This window comes from Magallana gigas, chromosome 2, assembly GCF_963853765.1.
Source record: "Magallana gigas chromosome 2, xbMagGiga1.1, whole genome shotgun sequence".
NCBI classification, from domain to species: domain Eukaryota; kingdom Metazoa; phylum Mollusca; class Bivalvia; order Ostreida; family Ostreidae; genus Magallana; species Magallana gigas.
In genome coordinates, this window is record NC_088854.1 from 12,047,082 (window position 1) to 12,067,361 (window position 20,280).

Below are 20,280 nucleotides of genomic sequence, written 5' to 3' on the forward strand. Positions count from 1 at the left end.
CAAAGAAGAAACAAATCTGAGGAATGAAACACAAACAAAATTGGACGATGAAAAGGAAACAAAACTGAGCATTGAAAGAAAAACAAAATTGGACAATGAAAAGGAAACAAAACCGAGCAGTGAAAGAAAAACAAAACTGAGCAGTGAAAGAAAAACAAACCTGAACAATGAAAAAGAAACAAAAACAATACTAAAAACTGAAACAAAGCCTACCAATAAATCCAAACGAATAATTGGAATGCAGGAAAGAAAAGGTGCAACTAGGCCACGCGAAATTACTCAGTACGATGAAATCAAATCAGGAGAAATAGAAAGTGATTTTAAAATGTCAAACAAGCGCAAAAAAAATCGAACGGGTGACAAAGTAAGGATTGGCGATATTAGTGATGCAGCTAAGAAAAGACGTGTTTCAATTTCAACTGATATTCAAAATCAAATTGAATGCAAACTTCGCCAATTATCAGAGCCAGACTTTGGAAAAAAGGAATTTAGATTAATTGATGTTTTGAAACAAAAACCGAAAATTAAAATCCCTGGGGACACAAAAAAACAAAAAGAAGACGTTGAAGAAGTGTATGTGTTTGACAGTGAACAAAACGAATTTAATTTCAGTCCACTTTCGCATGCTACTAAAGAACGGTTGCAAAAACGAACAAACTCAATCGTCGTTGCAAGTGAATTAAAAGAACAATCTACATCAAATGACAAATTGCTTACATTTCCTTCAAGAACAAAAGCTATCATAGGGGACGGAAATTGTTTCTTTAGAGCACTTTCATTTGCAATCTTTGGTGAAGAATGCCAGCATTTTAAGATGAGAAGCGTAGTTGTGAATCATCTTTTGAAAAATGATTATTTATTTTTTAGCTTTCTAAGATCAGGATATCAGTCAGTCTGCAATTATGTTCTGAAAAAAAGAATGTTAAAAAATGGTACATGGGCAACCGAAGTTGAAATGATTGCTGCAGCACACTTGCTACAAACTGACATTTTTGTTTTTGACGATTGTAACAAATCTTGGTCAAGGTATTCAGGAAAACAAGCTAATTGCAGATTAAGTGTTGAAACAGAGGGTATTTATCTTAAACATTGTTACAGGGCACATTACGAAGTTGTACTGTCAGTGGAGGAGAAAAATAAAAACTTTTCACAGCCATCAGCAAATACAGCATCAGAGGATATAGTTCATTTATCACCGAAAACAGCCAAGCAAATTACAAATAAAGAATCTACAGAAAACAGGAACTTTTATTACCAATATGCAAGTTCTGACAATAAAATGGAAGAGCTCCAGCAAAGAACCACAGAAGAAGCTAGTCTTCAATATCGAAAAAAAATTCTTCAAGGCAGCTGTCATCAGGGACATCCCAAGTTCGGTGCATCGGCAGGAAAACAATGTGTTTTGAACAGTTTAACTTCCTTGATGTATTGTAAAGTGAAGCACTCTAGAGACTGGAATGCTAATGACATGAATATTGTTTTGAATACTGGAAATGAATTGTATCAGTTTTTAGTAGGCAGTTCTACCATGCACAATGATTATGTTTTAGTTGCAGAAATTCCTAGACAAATTGAATGCTTCAATAAAGAATATACATTTGAATTTGCTGATTCATTGTATGGTTTGATAAATCCTGGGAATTGTGTGCATGATTCTGGATTTCAAAGCCATACAGTGCATGAAGCATTGGATATTGCTCTTGTCGAATCTGATGGTGCTTTTGTAACATTCAAAGGTAATACCTTTATTATTCTGAAGGACAGACATTCCTTTTATGTTTTTGATCCTCACTCAAGAGATATGTATGGTAAAGTGTCGGGATGTGGAACTAGTATACTTCTTGAGTTTCACACAACAGAAGAGCTTAGTTTGCATTGTACAGAATTGGCAAATTCAATGAAAGCCACTAGGTTTGAACAATTTGAGATAACGGGGGTTAAAGTTGCGAATTCGTATTTATGCCAAATTGACACTTCCACCACTGAAACCGGTGATCAGATAGAAATAAATGAAATAGAACAAACAAATTCAGAAAACGACCAAAAGCTGTCTACCTTAATTGATAACACAGATTTTCAAAATTATATTCCAAGCAATACATTGAACCAGAATGAAATTGCTGACCCTTTGAAATCGAGAAGAAAAAGAAGAAGTACCGAAACCTTGAATTTATACAGAAAGAAAAGAGCAAAATTTGACAATTGTAATGATTTTGATTGTATTAATCAGATAGATAAACGAAAAGATCAACAAAGAATCTATGCATCTAAAAGATACATTCTTGATGAAAAGTACAAACAGGAAAAGATCAATGCATCACAGCAAAAATATAAAACAAGCGAACAGCTACGAGAGGGTCGAATATTGTATTCAAAAATCAAATATAGAGTAGATCAGCAGCACAGGGACACGATTAAAGATGCATCAATCAAAAAGTACAAAATTAACGATAATCATAGAACAAAGGTTCAAGAAGCTTCGGTGAAAAAGTACAAAACCGATATCATTCACAAAGACAAAGTAAAAAGAGCTTCTCATGTACAGTATAAAACAAGCGAAGTTCACAGACAACAAATAAAGAACTCTGTTTATGGCAAACGAAGAAAATATCACGAAAATAAAAAGAAATGGACTTTTGTGGAAGAACAGTTTCGAAATGAAATGAAGATGTACCCTGACCATGTCTGTTCGGTATGTTACAAACTATTATTCAGAAAACAAGTCTTGATATGCGAGCCTCAAATATACGACAAGAAAACACCAGACGGAATTGAATTAGGACAGGCATGTGTATCCAGAAACTATCTAGAAAGATGCCCAGGGACTGAAAAACACATGTGTTCTTCTAGATGTAAATTGTGGGTCTGCCACACTTGCCATAGAAAACTCCTATCTGGAACTATGCCTAGTGAATGTTATATGAATAAATTAGAAAATGTAGAGGTACCAGAAGTTTTAAAAGAATTAAACTCTGTTGAGCGTCACCTTGTCTCGCGAATCATTCCATTCAAGAAAATGATGGCTTTACCTAAAGGAGGTCAGTTTGGTGTTCAAGGACCTGTTGTATGTGTACCAAGCAATATTTCTGACACTATAGAGTCACTGCCACGACCTGAAAATGATAATCAATTGATCCAAGTTAAATTAAAAAGAAAACTTTCTTACAAAGGACATTGCGATTTCAAGTTTATTAACACTCAAAAGGTCAGACGAGCAATTGAATATTTATGTAAAGCAAATAAATATTACAAAGACCTTAAATTTGATGAGACCTGGGAAAACCCCATTGAATTGCTAACTGTTAACGATGAAGACCCTGACGCTGAACCTGTACACGAGAAAGAAATGTGCGAAACTGTTGATGACGAATTGAATCATGCACTGCCACATGATACTTGTCTGCAGCCAGTTGATATAGGTCAAGAGGTTCTTGACCAATATTTTGATCAAATATTTTGTTTTGCACCTTGTGAAAGAAATAATCCAGTTAGCATTTTAACAGAAAAAGGAATAGATACAAAGTGCTTTCCATGTCACTTTCCAACAGGTGAAAATGTATTTGACGATGAAAGAAATGTACGTTTAACATTGTCCAGATACCTTTTGAACAAATTAATGAATGTTGACCCTAGATACGCGAATGATACCGATTTCATTTTCTTTTCTCAGTATTTAACAGAATTGCAACAAGTAGTATCAAACGTTTCAATAGCATTAAGAAAGACACCAGAGAAGGGTTTTGATGGGAAAAAGTTGACTTTGAGGTCATTAAAAAACAAAGAATCTCTTAATGAAATTTTTAAAGCGGATGACGGATATAAATTTCTAAAACCGATTCGAGGGACTCCTCCATATTGGCAGACAACACAGAAAGATCTGTTTGCAATGATCAGACAACTTGGTCTTCCAACATGGTTTTGTTCCTTCTCTGCTGCTGAAATGAGATGGCCAGAAATATTTAAAGCTATCTTAAAACAACAGAATGACTACAAAAATGTTGAAGACTTGTCACTTTCAGAAAAATGGGAACTTCTTAAAAAGAATCCGATCACTGTTTCACGCATGTTTGATTATCGGTTTCAAACCTTTCTCAAGAGAGTGATCTTATCAAATGCCAATCCTATTGGAAAAGTTAAAGATTACTTTTATCGAGTTGAATTTCAGCAAAGAGGATCTCCCCATACGCACTGTCTATTTTGGATTGAAGATGCACCAAAATTGCATACAGATTCTGATTGTGAAGTAGCTGACTTTATTGATACGTATGTTACCTGTGAAATTCCTTGTGAAGATGATGAAACATATGAAATAGTTAAAAGCGTTCAATCACACAGCAAGTCGCATTCAAAGTCATGTAAAAAGGGTTCTAAAGAATGTAGATTCAATTTTCCACGACCACCATCAGAAAAAACTTTTGTGTGTCATCCACAACAGGAAAATATTAAGACTGTTGATTTGAATCTCTCAGAAGAAGAATACGATAAAGTTATTCGTCACAATATTGAAGAGACCAACCGAAAAGATACATCGAAAGAACTTTTAACAAGGATTTGGAATTATATTAAAGAAAATGACTCGACAGAAATGGTTGCTGAAGAACTGTTCCAGACATTAGGTATTACTCAAGAACAGTTCGAAGAGGCAAACAACTCTCTTACAAAGTCAACATGTGTTGTCCTTAAACGAAATCCTAAAGAATCATGGATCAATCAGTACAACGCACAGCTACTCGCCTGCTGGAATGCAAATATGGACATTCAATATATAACTGATGCATATGCATGCGTGGTCTATATAGTGTCTTACATTTCAAAAGCAGAAAGAGAAATGAGTCAAATTTTGGATTGCACCCAACGAGAAGCAAGAGATGGTAATCATGAAGCAAAAACTGCCATGAAGAAACTTGGAGCAGCATATTTACATCACAGAGAAGTTAGTGCTCAAGAGGCTGCTTTCAGAGTATGCAATTTGCAGTTGAAAGGATGTTCAAGAAAAGTTCAGTTTATACCTATAGGCGAAAATCCAATTCGTATGAGTCTACCTTTAAAAGTTTTGGAAAAAAAATCAGATGCTGATGAAAAAATTTGGATGTCAAGCCTTACGGAGAAATACAGTGCAAGGCCTATCTCTAATGAATTTGATAGTATGTGCTTGGCTGCATTCTGTTCAGAGTATAGAGTTTTAGCTTCATCACAAGTATCAAAAAATCCAAGAAGTCCCATTCATTCATTGCAAAAGAACTTGGGTTTCATTCGGAAAAGAACATTAACTGAAAAAGCTGTCATACGCTATCCACGATTTTCACCCGACAAAGCACCTGAGAAATATTATCTCAGTATTTTGCAATTATTTTGTCCACATAGATCAATCGAAGAATTCAAATCAAGAAATACCTACGAGAAATTTTATAATTCTCTAGGTATTAAACAAACAGTTGAAAAGAACCGTCGTTCATTTGAAAAAGATATAGACGCCTTAGAAAAAGCTGAAGAAACTCTAGAAAACGGTGGTATTCAGGAAAATGCATGGTCACAGATTTGTCCAGAAATAGAAGTTGAAAGGCTCGAATGTATAAGTGAGAAAGAAGCTCAAGACGATATTGAATTGGAATTGCAAGTTCCTGATTTGCTAGAAAAGTCTTCGAATTCAGTTGAAATTTCCCAACCTTTAATTTCAAAAGATGAAGGCTCAAAGATTATACGATCTTTAAATGAAACCCAACAAAGGATTTTCTACAAACTGAAATCATGGTGTCTTGAAACAATTGGTGGAAGACAGCCTTCGCAACTACAAGTTTTTATCACAGGAGGTGCTGGAACGGGGAAAAGTCATTTGATAAAAAGCATTTACTATGAATTATCCCGATTGTTTGCTCCTTCCCTTGCAAATCCTGACGATATATCTGTATTGTTAACGGCGCCGACTGGTGTAGCAGCATTTAATATTGGAGGAGCAACTATTCACAGTACATTTGCCATACCTGGAAACAGCGCTTTGCCATTAGAATATCAACCACTTGGTGATGATAAGTTAAATACTCTTAGAACAAAACTTGGGCAGCTAAAATTGTTGATAATTGATGAAATCTCGATGGTTGATAAAAAAATGTTGACCTACATACATGGCCGTTTAAGACAAATTAAACAAACCGGAGATTTCACCCCATTTGGAAATGTGAGCGTTTTAGCCTTTGGGGACTTTTACCAATTACCACCAGTTAAGGGAAAACCCCTTTTCATAAACGATTGCTACTTTGATCTTTGGAATGATTCTTTCAAACTTGTGACTTTGACCGACATCATGAGACAAAAGGAAGATAAACAATTTGCCGAGCTTCTCAACAGATGTAGAATAAAGGTTAAGAAGGAAAACTTAAATTCGGAGGACAAAGATTTACTACAGAGCAGAGAAAATGACGAAATTGTTAATGCATTACATATATTTTCGACAAACGCTCAAGTCAATGAATTCAATGCACAAGCATTAGCTTCACTCTGTTCAAATAATGAAATAGAACCAACGGTTTTAAAAGCCGAAGACTGTGTCAAACAAAAGGCATCACGAGGAGAACAGAAAGTAAACACGCTTTCGTCGGTTAAAAAACAATTCAGATTAGTAAAAGAGCTTCAAATGTGTGTTGGTGCACGTGTTATGCTGATTTACAACGTAGATATTGCAGATGGTTTGGTTAACGGTGCATTTGGAACTGTTACAAAATTGGTACATGGAAAGGCGAATACATCGGAAGTGAAGTTGATAGAAGTTTGTTTTGACAATAACAATGTTGGTAAACGACGGGGAACAAAAGTAAATAGCGAACTTAGAGTTCTAATCGAGCGGGTAGAAGAAATGGTAGGAAAGGGCGGTAACATTGTTAGAAAACAATTTCCATTAAAGCTTGCCTGGGCATGTTCTGTTCATAAAGTGCAAGGTTTAACCGTTTCTAAAGCAGTTGTATCATTGAAAAAGATTTTTCAACCAGGACAAGCTTATGTTGCCTTAAGCCGTGTAACTTCTCTGGAAGGTTTAACGTTGCGAAATTTCAATGAAAAGTCAATATATTCAAATCCATGTATCCAGGAATCTCTAGCCTCGATGGATCAGTTTCTTGAAACAGAGAAAGAGGTGACTGAAAAGACACTGACAGTGTTGTATCACAACATAGAGGGCTTGCAAAACCATTTAGAAGATCTTAAGATTACTTTAAGAAACAAAAATATTGATTTCATATGTTTAGTAGAAACATGGCTCACAAATGAAATAGCTCCTAATACGGAATTTAATTCGTTTGCTTCAGTTCATCAACTTCGCAAAAATTCATACACTTCGGACAATGCGATACAAACTCAAGCCAAAGGAGGAGTATCTGTATACAGAGGGCTTAACAGACAATGCCAGTATGAACGAGTTATTCTACCTATTGACAATCTTGAATACATAGCTTTTAAAGCAAGTAATGTATTATTTATTACATTGTACAGACCCTCGTCGTATTCTGTTGAAGGCTTTTTGAAAACAATGAATAAAATGTTAGTAGTTGTTCAGACTTTGAATCTTCCTTGCCTTATTATTGGTGATTTTAATCAAAACATAAACAATGGGAGCTCTTCGATTAAACAGTTAATGGAGAGAAATGGATATACTCAACTAGTAACGGAAGTAACTACTGATAGTGGAACAATGATAGATCATGTGTATGGCAAAGATATTAATGCAAGAATATCAATGATTCCAACATACTATAGTTACCATGAAGCGCTTGAATTGTCAGTTTTTGGAGTTTCTTAACTCCAGTAATTCAGATTGTGTTTATATGAGAAAATGATATATAAGAAATTTATTTTATCCTCTTGATGAGACCAAAACGTTGTTAAAAAAAACTCCGGGTTTATTTTAAGTGTTCTGTCAAAAAGAAGTGTTTATTATAAATGTATATAGTTAAAAATCAATTCGTTTATTGGAATTCCATGTTAATTTAAGATCAAATCAAAGTAACTATAACAGGTTTTATATTTATAATAACTCGCACAATGTATATGTATAATGATACACACAATGCGCAGACCAGAAAAGTTTGTGGGTAGACAATTCGAAAGAATTAGGGATCTGCAGGGGCTAACGAACAAAACAGCCCTTTAGCTGTAACTTTTCGACTTTTCGACTCCTTATAGGAGTTTGGAAGGCCCAAAGATCATCACTTCTTTAAATTTCAAAATTTTATTTAGTAAGAGTAATATTGCTTTGCTGTAAGAATGTAGAGCATAAATACTGTAGGCATACCAAGTTTTGTGTCCGAGGAATGAATACTTACTTCATTATGATTTTCTTGAAAATATTCCTCTGGAAATTAGAAGTGTAACTACCTGTAAAGTTCTGGAGTTATCTTTCTTTTGGCATTGCACTTCTCATAAATTCCTATCTAAGCAAATGGGTGTTCAGAAAATTTGAAAATAGATTACAGATTTTTTTTGACATTTTAAACAAAAAAGGGGAAACTGGGGCTGTCGAAAAGCCCTTACTTTTTGTTGAAGACAAAAACAGTTCTAGTTATTATTATTATTTTTCTCGACAGATTTCTGTCAGCGATTTTTTGAAAACTGGAAGATATATTGATACAGTTTTGAAACGGTCTTACAGCAAATCTATCAATCTATGGAATGTAAGGTTTTTAACTTCCGGTTCCGGTACTTCCGGTTTTTACAAGGAAAAATGTAAAAATTGATTAAAACGCAATACTTTGTTTAGTTTTTATATTAGAATGTTCAACTTTTAGAATTAGATGCATCTTGTCTTGTTGTACAAAATTGTAAGCGTACACAACTTTCTATATCTTACCGTTTTTGAGATATAGAGTCCTAAACTTTGAAAAAGGGGGGATGAGAAATCAAAAAAATTCAAATGACCTCTAAAAAATTATTTAACGCCTAAATATTACTAACATAGATGTAATAAACATATATTCTAAGTTTCATTAAAATATTATGACTACTTCCGGTTTTATAGGTCAATGAAATCGCCTATGGGAGTTGCAATGTTAAACAAAAATCACGCGTGGTTCGTTTTCTCAAAAGGTTTTCAAGTAATTGCTACAATATTTCATCTTTATAATGACACACACAATCCGCAGACCTGAAAAAGTTTTGGGTAGACAACTCAAAAAAATTAGGGATCTGCAGGAGCCAATGTGCAAAACAGCCTTTTAGCTGTAACTTTTTTACCTTTCATCCGATTTTAAAAATCTTTTCAGTTTATTGTTTAGAATAAAGAGTACAATTTTAAAATTATGGTCCGAGGGGCCACTTTTTGAGTCCTTATAGGGGTTTGAAGGACCTAAAGATCAGAACTTGTTCAAATTTCAAATTTTTTTTAGAAAGAGTTGTCTCGCTTTGTTCTATGAATAAAGAGCATGAATACTGTAGGCATACCAAAATTAGTGTCCGGGGAATGAATACTTACTTAAATATGATTTTTTGAAAATATTTTTCTGGAAATTAGAAATATAGCTACCTGTAAAGTTCTGGAGTTATCTTTCTTTTCACATTGCACTACTCATAAGTTGCTATCTAAGCAACCTGGGATACCAAGGCGTTTAGAACACTTGGAAATAAACTAGAGAATATTTTTTTAAACATTTTATTAAAAGGGGATAATGGGGCTGTCGAAAAGCCCTTACTTTTTGTTGAAGACAAAAAAAAGTTCTAGTACAAATTGTTTTAGTTCTGTGCTCATTTGAATACGAATGCCCACCAGTTAACTGAGAGTTACCTGCCCCTGTCACATTGAGTGATCAAAATTTAGTGGTTCACATAATGTCATATATTAGCAAACAGTGTAGACTGGTGGATGGTATCAATTGTAAATTATCAAACATTGTGTTTACCATGTGTTACATTGTGCCAATGATTTTTATCGTATTTTGTTATATGTTCGTCTACTTTATTTAACATAAGAGTTATCGGTTATAGATTTATCGTTAATCTATTTACGCTTTATGGTCACTGGGTCGTTACGTCCTCGATCTTACTATATTTAGATTGGGATGCTCATCGAACTTGTTTCGTAGATGTTTTAAGTATCTTGAGTAGTAGAACTTGTTTGGTTAGTTTGATGTCTATATAAACAGGTTGTGGGCTGATTTTTGGAAGAAGAGGTTTGGACGCTGAGCAGTATATTCGAGTATTTTAAGCCATTGCTGTGAGAACTTGGATGTGTCTCCCCTACTGTGTGAACTCGGGAACATGTGGCTAGCCTGTGTGGATTTTGTTAGCGTTGGCAGTGCGAGTCTTGATTGTCTACATTTTCTGTATTTTTATTGCTAAACTTATTGACCAATGTTGATTCCCATTTTATTGTTAACTTGGTGGGACGAGATTTGAAACATTGAGGGGTGGTGGATCTTGATGGATTGTCCTAAAGCGCGGTGAAACGTGGTGGAACGACCTGGACGATGGAGGCCCGTAGAGAACAAAAAAAATTTCTCTGTCCATAAATTATTATGTAGATAAATTTATTGTTTTTATTTTAAAAAAGAAACACTGATTTGTATTGAGTTAAATCTGGAGAGTCAGCTTGTAGTTCAGGTCTTGCTTCGCAACGGCTTGCTAAATTACCAAATTTAACTCCATTTAATGAATCTAGAGATTGTACTGATTCGTATTTGCAAAGATTTGATATGTTTGTTTCGTGTGCAAAGTAGGACAAATCATCTTGGGCGAAGAATTTATATGCTCTTCTGACAGCTAAAGCCCTTGAAGTGTATTCTAGAATTCCGGTTGCAGAGGCATTGAATTATGAATCATTGTAAGGGGCATTGCTAGAAATTCCAACTTACGGAAGAGGTATTTCGTTTGAGGTTTCGCTCCAGCAGACCTGGAAAAGGCGAGAATCCTACGTAGTTCTTTTCTAGACTTGATAATTATGCGGAAAAATGGTTCAGTTTAGCAGGAAGTCCTAAATCTTATCAGAAAATTAAAAACTTATTTTTGAGAGAAAAATTTCTAAACAGCTGTATTAATCAATTAGGAATGTATCTTAAGGAGCGTCATCCAAAAACCGTAGAGGAAATTTCGAATCTGGCTGATCAGTTCATTGAAGCTAATGGTTATTCATCATTCGTTAAAGGCTTTTTAGTTTTTCAGAAGCAAATACCGAGCAACAGTGGTTTCAGAAGCGCTAACAGTTGAACGGACCCAAAGCAGCAATCATATTTAACCTCATCAAAGCAGAACTACGACAGAAGGTGTTACATTTGTAATAGAAATGGACATTTGGCAAAAGACAGTAATACCTAACAGAAAATTTCACGCATATTTACTCCTTCGCACAGCACAACAACCAGAAAGCAGCAGCTTTACAGACTCATCATGACTGATTAAATGTGATGAAACAAATGACAGTTCTAGTTTTAGTTTGCCAAACTCTACAGAAGTCACAACCAACGAAGTCATATCATGTCCAAATCAGCCGTGTATCTAAAATTTTGGAACATGTACATTAGTATGGATGAAAAATTTATTGTCTTTAATGAGTTCTTTGTTTATGTTCCCGTGATGATACACTCATCAAATTCACAGATACAGTTATACATAATTCATATTTATTTTCATTGGAATTCATTATCATCGGTGGGTTGAAGTTGCATACTAATACTGAAAGTGTAAGATTAACTCATTATTTACCGCTGTATTAAAATGGGTGACAAAGAATCAAACTGTTGATAAAATAGCCCCAGACATGTCACTTTCATCAAGTGAGGTCCTACAGTCGTCTAGAATGTTTCGATTTGGCTCCATTTCTGACTAGGCACTGCCTACCTACAGTGGATGAACCCCTGAAAAAAATCTTGATTCAAAATACCCCGCCAATCAACCTATTGTTGTAGGACCAATCATAATAAGTAGTGAAGATATGCAACAATTGCAGAAGGAGTAAACGTTAGCCCCATATTAAACTAACATCCAGTAGTACTGAAATTACAGTTGATTGACTCGAACAGAATAGACGCTGATCCTTGGTTCGGGTAGCAGGAATACATAAAATATCCACTTAGAGGTTGTTTCAGAAACTGACATTCTTCTAGAAAGTGTGCGGATCTAAATTTAATATTGTCAAAAATCTAAAAAAGTTTTAGAAACAACCCCCCAAAAACCAAGAAATATCACAATAAACAAATATTTGACCAAACACCAGGATAGTTAGATCCATTGAAAATATTCTTGACATACTCCTTTTAAATATGTACCGCATAGTGTATACAGGGTTATTTTCAGGATTATTTTTTATTTGCAAACGGTTTCGCCCCGTCCTGAATTCGCCCGGACACAGGTGTGAATAAAAAGAAAGATAGTTAAAGACAAACGAATCCGCCCAGCTATAAATTTGCCCGCTGACAACGAGGGCGAAAGAACGAAAAAAAACGGGGGCGAATATTTCCCTGTATTCAGTAATAAGATCGATTTTAAAAATTTCAGTTGCTCATGATTTTGATCTACGTGTACTATGTTTTACAAAAACAAATGTATATAACAAGTATTAATTTGTATTGGATATTGTTAAAAATATTTTTTCTTTAATGATGTTGAAGAATACGTATACATTCAATGAAAAATTCAGGGAACGGAAATGCCAAACTTGCCAACTCTAACTTTGATAAAATTGAAGTACATGTATTTAAAAATGAATATTTTCATCAGTTTCAATCCACCATCTTATAAAACACAACTTACCAGGCTTGTTTAATTTATGTACCAAGTCATAAAGTAATATCTTCAAAAAGGAATAACAAGTGATAAAATAAATGAGATATTAAAAATGATACGGCATGAATAAAGTACCAAAAATTATTAATTTACATTTATTATTTCAGCAGGTTCCTCAAAGGTGAAATATAGATATATATATATATATATAAGACACATACTCAATGTACCTTAATAATGTTGCGTCACAGACATAACAACAATATGTATGTTCATATTTATGATATTTACAGTACATGGTCATAATACAGTATGCAAAATGGCGGTCTTTAAGCAAAATAAACACATTGCCGTTTTCGATGTTTTGGTTGTTGTAAAGTAACAAGTTTTGACAGTCGCATACATCCATAAATGAACGTCATAACAAACGTCACCTGCAATAAAGGCTCCACTTGTCCATTCTAAGAATAGAAAATACGTCATACAAAGTGGCTCCTATAGGGTAAAACCTGTCAACAGAGAGAAAACAGACAATTGTTAGTATTTTTAAAATGAATTTAGTAGCCGGAAAATATCAGAGATGATTTTAATTAGACAAAATACTGTGCTAAATGTGTTAAAACGTAATTCTGATGGGAGTTCAGTGGAAAAAAATCAAAGATAGGTAGGGAAGAGATTGTTGTCGGACAGGTTGGATCGTGCTTTTGAAAGATTGGTGAAGAAAAATCGACGACAGAAAGCCTGGATTTAACCAGGTTTAAAACGCTTCTGTACCCGAACAAGTTCTTAGCAGAACAGTTTGGCGTATATTGAAGGAGCAGTTTTACCAGCAATGCTCGGTGTCCAAGAATATTACGACTTCAAAGAACAATCGTCGATCCCGAGTCTCCTGGTGTTGGTCTAAATTAGCTTGGACAGTTGAAGAAAACTGGTCCAAAGTCATCTTTAGCGATGAAATGAAAGTGTGTTTTTGGCAAGAACAGGAAACTGCACGTTTGGAGAAAACCGGAGAGCAATTACAACCAGCATGTCTTGGTATACACACTCCGGCATATAGGGCATGTTTTGGGGCTGTTTATCGTACAATGGTGTTGGAACTTATACCGAAGTTTAGGGGGAAATTAATTCCGAGAAGTATATGTTTCTGTGTTTTGGATAACAACTTGTGGCCAATTGTTGCGAAAGAATTCAATGACAGTCCATGGATGTTGCAAAAAGAAACCGTCCCGTACATCAGTCTAGACAGACTGTTGCACGGAAAGACGAAAAAATATACATATACTTACTTGGCCAAATCAATCACCTGATATAAACATTATTGAAAATGTTTGGCGAACAATTAAGGTTCGTTTAGAACACCGCCTACATGAAATCAAAAATAGACAGGACTGTTGTAAAAAAATATTTACCTAGATAACTTCCGATGCTTATTGCACGTGACGTTTGTTATGGCGCTCATTAATGGATGCGTCTGATTTGCGATCAAAGTCCGTATACGCCAATTCCCAAAAGAATGTTTAATTCTTGTGAAAAAATAACAAAAGAAACTGCAAAGTGTGAAAAGGTTTTACTGACACAGCCGCCATTTTGCTTACTGTATTATGGCCAGACACTGTATGTTAGAAATATTGTTTTTTACCTGTTCCAACTTTGTCGAAATATTCTGTAAAGTTATGAAGTATACCAGTTAATGTTTTCAATGAAAAACTTTGAAGTTGATGAGAATAATAGTTTTACAATGACACGGTCTTAGTCGTTGATAGAAGAAAACCGTTCTTTATTTCATTTTCAATTTATGATTCTATGACAGCATCATTGTTGTTGTTAGGTGTAGAGTATAGACTTCATATACATTTAGTAAACAAGTATTTTTAGTAGATAATAAGTACACAAATTTTTCGAAACGAAAAGAAAAATGTACGAACTGACCCTTCCCAATAAAATTTTGGAACCGTAATGGAAGTTTAAACTTCTCTAAATACCTAGACTGTAAACGCTTACTGTGACGTTTGGATCCATTAAAACGGTACAAGAGGAATCCTCCTATGGAAAATATTGTTAATTTATATACATAGTCGCGGCCACACAAGCCAAGGTCATATAAAATATACTTTTGACTACATCAAGACTTGCAGTTTCCAATATATCTCTTTACGACTTCAGCTATCTTTGATTTTACCGTATTCTTAATCCTAGACCCATTCTGTTGTTACAACTACACAAACGCATCTGGAAGCATCTTTGGATCATTTTAATGATGGATGCTCAACTGTTTACCATCTAAGCATATTAAAAATCACTGATAGAGCTGTTGCTTCATTCAAATTGGTTATCGAATGGGAAAACTTGCTTCTCTAAATATCTCCGTATTTTTTTTGTATCTTCAGACTTCAAAGGATAGCTAATCGTTATGTGTACGATGAAAGACAGAATCGATGTTTTTACATTACCAAAAATATACGTGTCATTAATAAGCTAATTTTATTTCAGTGTGCTTCCAAACAGTTAAATTTTAGAAAAAACAAACAAAAAATAACGCAAACATGAAACTTAAAATATAACAAAACAAAAATGATTAACATTGTAATATATCGGCATATTTATACTACCTTTGTTACATACCTTTTCAAAAAACATTAGCATGTACAATAAATTCAAAATACTGTCATGTTGTAAATTTTGTATTAACACCCACACAGTAAATTCAAAATTTACAACATGACAATTCCCTAACATATGAAATAAATTCAAAATATCCGTTTAACTGCTTAAACCCCCCTGTAAACAAGAACTCTATATAAAGCAAAATATTTACATCTCAAAGCTAAATTAAAAGATTTTTTCCTTCATTAAATGATAAATTAAAGATCCAAAAATTTAAGGAAGATATAATGGTTAACTAGGCCTCAATAAATTCTCTGCAATTAAACCCTTAAACACATTCATTTCATCGTATCTTTTTCCAGGTTTTAAAACAGAGTTGTGTATCCTTGACTGAATTGATCAAATAAATATCTTTAGTTCCTTATCAATAAACTACTTTCAAGAAAATAAGAGATTCATTTACATTTTCAATCTTTTTAAATTGTCTCCAAGACTATATTGTTTATCAATAATGTTTATGAAATAAAACTTTTCATATATTCTAAAACTACTCGTCTTTAACATTATGGATTTTCTATAGTGACTTTAAAACTCAAGCTGTGGCAATTTATCCCAGAAAATCGGAGCTGTACAGTAGCAATTTATCCCAGAAAATCGAAGTAGGTTTTTGTTTCCTGTTTTGTTCTGGGGTTTAAAGCAGACACTCCCAATTCAGTTCCACTATAATACAACAATACAACAATTTTATCGTTTGCCTGTGTATTAGGAGGCACTTCCAAAACCAGCGAGCCCAACCTAGTACACCAGTTTTCAGTTACATATTTAGGATTTGGAACAGAAGATGCGTAAACTTCTAGCAAAGAGTGTGTCTGTCCGCTTTGTACATTATATTGTTTTCCAGTTCTGTTTTCAGAAAGGGACACTTGTTCGCCAACACGCAAGTGGACATCAAATACATCATCACAAATTTCTTCTCCATTGATGACACGCTTCTTGCTCGGATCGCTAACGCCTTCTTTATATGGAACCATCATGGCTATACCATAAGTGTATTTACAGACTCGAGCGACAATGGCCTTTGGGTCATGTCCAAATAATACAGCCCCTTTCAAGACAGTAGAAGAAGATTCAGGAGGATGAATTATTTGAAGATTTGGAAAGTGAGATACAATGGCGTCTCTGACAACGTGGCTTTCGGCATACCCGCCTACCAACAGAAGGACACTTACACCAGAAACAGTGTTCTTTTCCAATAGAGACTGAATATGGTTCACAATGCTCGAGATCGATTTGTTAAACAATCGAATAAAAACTTGAGGAGAAATCTGCAATTTGTCTCTCTTTATTTTTATTTCTTGATCAAATTTATTTTTCAAAACTTCTTGGATATCTTCACCACTGCGCATTTTGTAAAGTTCTATCAAAGAAGCTGGTAACTTAATTGACAAAGGCGCGTCTTTTCCTGGTTCAAAAGTTCGTTTCTTTAAATCGAATTCCTGAAAGAGATCGATCACATCAGCGGTAAACTTCTCTTGAAACTCCTGATACACATCGGTGCCAAATATGCAAACGAGAAGCGCACAGAACTCGTTATCTACTGTAGAGCCTCCCCAGTAGCCGCCTGTTGGTTGATGTACTTCTTCTAAAGCGCCACTTTCAAGTACACTGTGAACTGTGATATCAACCGTCCCACCTGGTATAAAACAAAAATGTCGTTGTAAAGAAAACAATTCTCTGATTGATTTTAATTACATGTTCTATTCCGATTTATTGGACAATTTTAAAGCTTACCACCGAGGTCGACAACCATATATTTTGTATTTGGTCGAAAAATGTCAAATGTTTGGGCATTTCCTTGTAGATCTGTCCGGTATGTTGGAATATATCGACAATACAAGGAAGCTGCTTCAGGTTCAAGAGCCAGTGTCAAGTTTCTGCCTTCAATACCAGCCTGAATTTAAAAACAATAATTTAAACACCCAATTGTTACACTACCATGTTGGTACTCGTTAAAATATTCTTATCAAATAAACTTTTCATCTAAAGATATTCACGTTTAAGGACAAGATTTAAAAACTACAGTACCGATCAGACCCAACCTAACACCAGAGTAAACCCCAACTAAACCCCGGGTTTACTTTTGGGGTTTGCTTTGGGTTTACTCTGGGTTTACTTTTTGAAAATTTGGGTCCACTCGGGGTTTACTTTGAATTTACTTGGAAATTGCTTTTGGGATCAACCATACGCACTGAAGTGTGAAGCAGACCCATCTTTTATCTTAGCATCCCACTGCCTGTTATTTCTGCCCCTTGTGTATTCCGAATACACAGTTAGCGTCTGTTTTAAGGTTTAAACTTCCGACTGGGTTTACTCTCTGTGTCCACTCTGGGTTTACTCTGGGTCCACTCTAGTAAACCCGGAGTAAACCAAGAAAGTAAACCGAGGGTTTAGTTGGGGTTTACTTTCTGTTAGGTTGGGTCTGATCGCTACTGTAAGTATAGGCTTTCCGTTTGGTGCTGAAATTATGTCATAATTGATTTCACTTAAATTTCACCTTTTCTGCTGCTTTCCTCATGAAAAACTTAGCTTTGTCGTCCCAAATAGCCGGAACGGTGACAACCCACTGTACGTCTTCAGGAGCCAACTGGATTCTTGAATCCAAACTTTTCACTCGGTTTATCAAATGTTGTTTAAGATACCAAATGACCTTTTCAAACACATCGACGGCTAACATTGTTTTACCAGAGATGTCATGCAGTTTGAAGTCTGTCGAAAGACCCTGGAAAAAGATCTCGGATACAGTATATATAAAACAGTGATTTTTACATTAGTATTTATGGACTAATTAATTCGAAAGAAATAAAAATATCCTCTCAAATAACTTACACCTTGTTGATACAGATTCATTTTGAACTTGTTGAAGAAGAAGTAGTCTACGTGCTGGTTATACTCTGCTAAATCACCAAAGGTTTTGATAGCTTCATATCCAAAAGCTTTCACTTCTCCTTCGGGGTCCAGCAATATTGATGTAGGTGCCTTCATGGACATTCCATTATTGTGCGGCCAGAGATTAGTACTAATTCGCAGACGATCGGAAAGGAACTCATGCCGAAATGAGAATGCATATCCTGAAAATGTGGTCCCTAAATCAATTGCAGCTACTAAGAGTCGTGTTGGAGGCCCCTGTATAAAAAATGTACATACAAAAATCAAGCAGGTATATGTTTTGGTTATTTTTTTTCTGCAGAAAATTACATACGTTGATAAATTAAGAATGCTATAAAGTATATATTTATTTTAGTTCAATTATATATGTTACCTTTAGTGGTAATTATAAGGATATAAATATTACTGTGAAGTAACTGTGATAACAGTGTGTATTGTGTAACATTTACCTAACGACAGGGTGGCAAAGAATGTGTTATATTACCTGGTTTTCTGCGTTTGTAGTTAGCTGTTCTCCCTGTGATGTTGAACCCGGTGGGTCAGATATTTGTAGGTAAGTCCTGCAAGGGACAGGAGGAGGGGTTGCCACGGTGGTAAAGTTTACCTTAATGAAATAATGTTGCGAGTAAAGTTCACCTTGCATATTGAAATAGACAATGTTGCAAGTAAAGTTTACCTCACAGATTAAAAGAAATAATACTGCAAGTAAAATTTGGCCACTTTCACGTGAGAAACTGGGAGAAAAAATGGTAAAATATTTTTCTTAAAGATAATCTGCCCTGTTAATATGCTATGAATAGACGCCAAACATGATGTATATCTGCAAATGTGTACTGAAATTATAGGTTCAAGACGACTGGTCCCGATAAAGCGTTTTAATAGACACAAGGTTGAATGTATCTCTTATATTCACCGTGTTGCAACAACTATTTTTCATACACAATAAATTTACTTTTAAAATGTACTAGGATCTGTTACTCTACACCCCGATACCTGACGACAGCTGCATACCTGTGTTTGCATTGGCAGAAAAATTACGCAATATTGATTGTAATGCTTATAAGTTTGTGCACATTCAAAACTTCAAGTGGTGTTGCATTAACCTCAAGTCACTGCACACTGATATGTTTTTATTTATTTTAATTGGGCCAGGGACCAAACATTTCTATTCCTCGCTGTATTTATATTTTTGTGATGAAAAAAATTCTTCTTTAAAAATTCTACATAATGTCAATGAACAACGTGATATAGTTGAATATAATTTTTATCACAACAAAAACCTTCAAAATGGTTACTTTGATGATAAATTGGTATGAATTACGATTGAACAGTTATCGTACAACAAGGTCAGTGTCATAAAAATCAATAGCATGAATGCAGGTAGAAAAATTTAATAATCTCCTTTTTGAATTAGTTACATTATTGCAATGTAAATAAACAATCTGCTGATTACTGAACACTTACAGAATGTTGTGGTGTTCTCCCTCCTGAGTCTAAGCGACCTAAGCATTGTCCCATTGTGATCTATAAGCAATATCTCCGTTCAAATACTTTTACCCTAAACAGGTAAAATAGAAAACCGTTTTCGGAAAATACTTTAATTCCGCCAGAACGTCATAAATCTTCACGTTTCGCGGAAACCAAACGAAAACTAACCACAGCTTAATCGGTTATCCTTATCAGTATTGTTGTTCATTATTTAAAGTCACAGTACTTCGTAACAAGATAGAGTGTATTATGTTTAAATGTGACCGTACTTTGTACATTTATAAGATTAATATCTAAGCACCATCGGCGTGTAACGCCGTAGTTTGCGTGTCTACGAACAATATACTGAATGTTAAAATGATTTAAATTATAGCAACCAACTCCAACATATTGTTAACTACAAATATTATCTTTGTCAAAAATGGTAATTTCGGCTAACCTTTGTCAATATCTTTAATGAAAGACAATATTTTTTCAAACTTTGCGTGTATATACTGTAATATACATTTATATACAGAGAAATAATTTTAAAAAATCACTACC

General features: G+C 34.6%; 1 protein-coding gene across 1 annotated transcript; it reads right to left on the bottom strand.

Moving 5' to 3' along the window:
• Positions 1 to 15,165: 15,165 nt before the first annotated feature.
• LOC105321815 (heat shock 70 kDa protein 12A) lies at positions 15,166 to 19,986 on the bottom strand. Its single transcript, XM_011420267.4, has 6 exons — positions 19,714 to 19,986; positions 18,734 to 18,853; positions 18,190 to 18,486; positions 17,858 to 18,082; positions 17,095 to 17,254; positions 15,166 to 16,996 (listed from the first exon to the last, which is right to left on the bottom strand). Exons 1-6 carry the CDS (start codon positions 19,765 to 19,767, stop codon positions 15,945 to 15,947), a joined length of 1,908 nt encoding a protein of 635 aa, XP_011418569.3. The 5' UTR covers positions 19,768 to 19,986; the 3' UTR covers positions 15,166 to 15,944.
• Positions 19,987 to 20,280: the final 294 nt, after the last annotated feature.

Excerpts from the sequence above, each read along its gene's own strand:
- LOC105321815 (XM_011420267.4), bottom strand. The coding sequence starts at position 19,767 with ATGGGACAATGCTTAGGTCGCTTAGACTCAGGAGGGAGAACACCACAA. Across the intron at positions 17,255-17,857 it reads TGAGGAAAGCAGCAGAAAAG|GCTGGTATTGAAGGCAGAAA; the intron begins GTGAAATTTAAG and ends TTTTAAATTCAG. Across the intron at positions 16,997-17,094 it reads TATGGTTGTCGACCTCGGTG|GTGGGACGGTTGATATCACA; the intron begins GTAAGCTTTAAA and ends GTTTTATACCAG.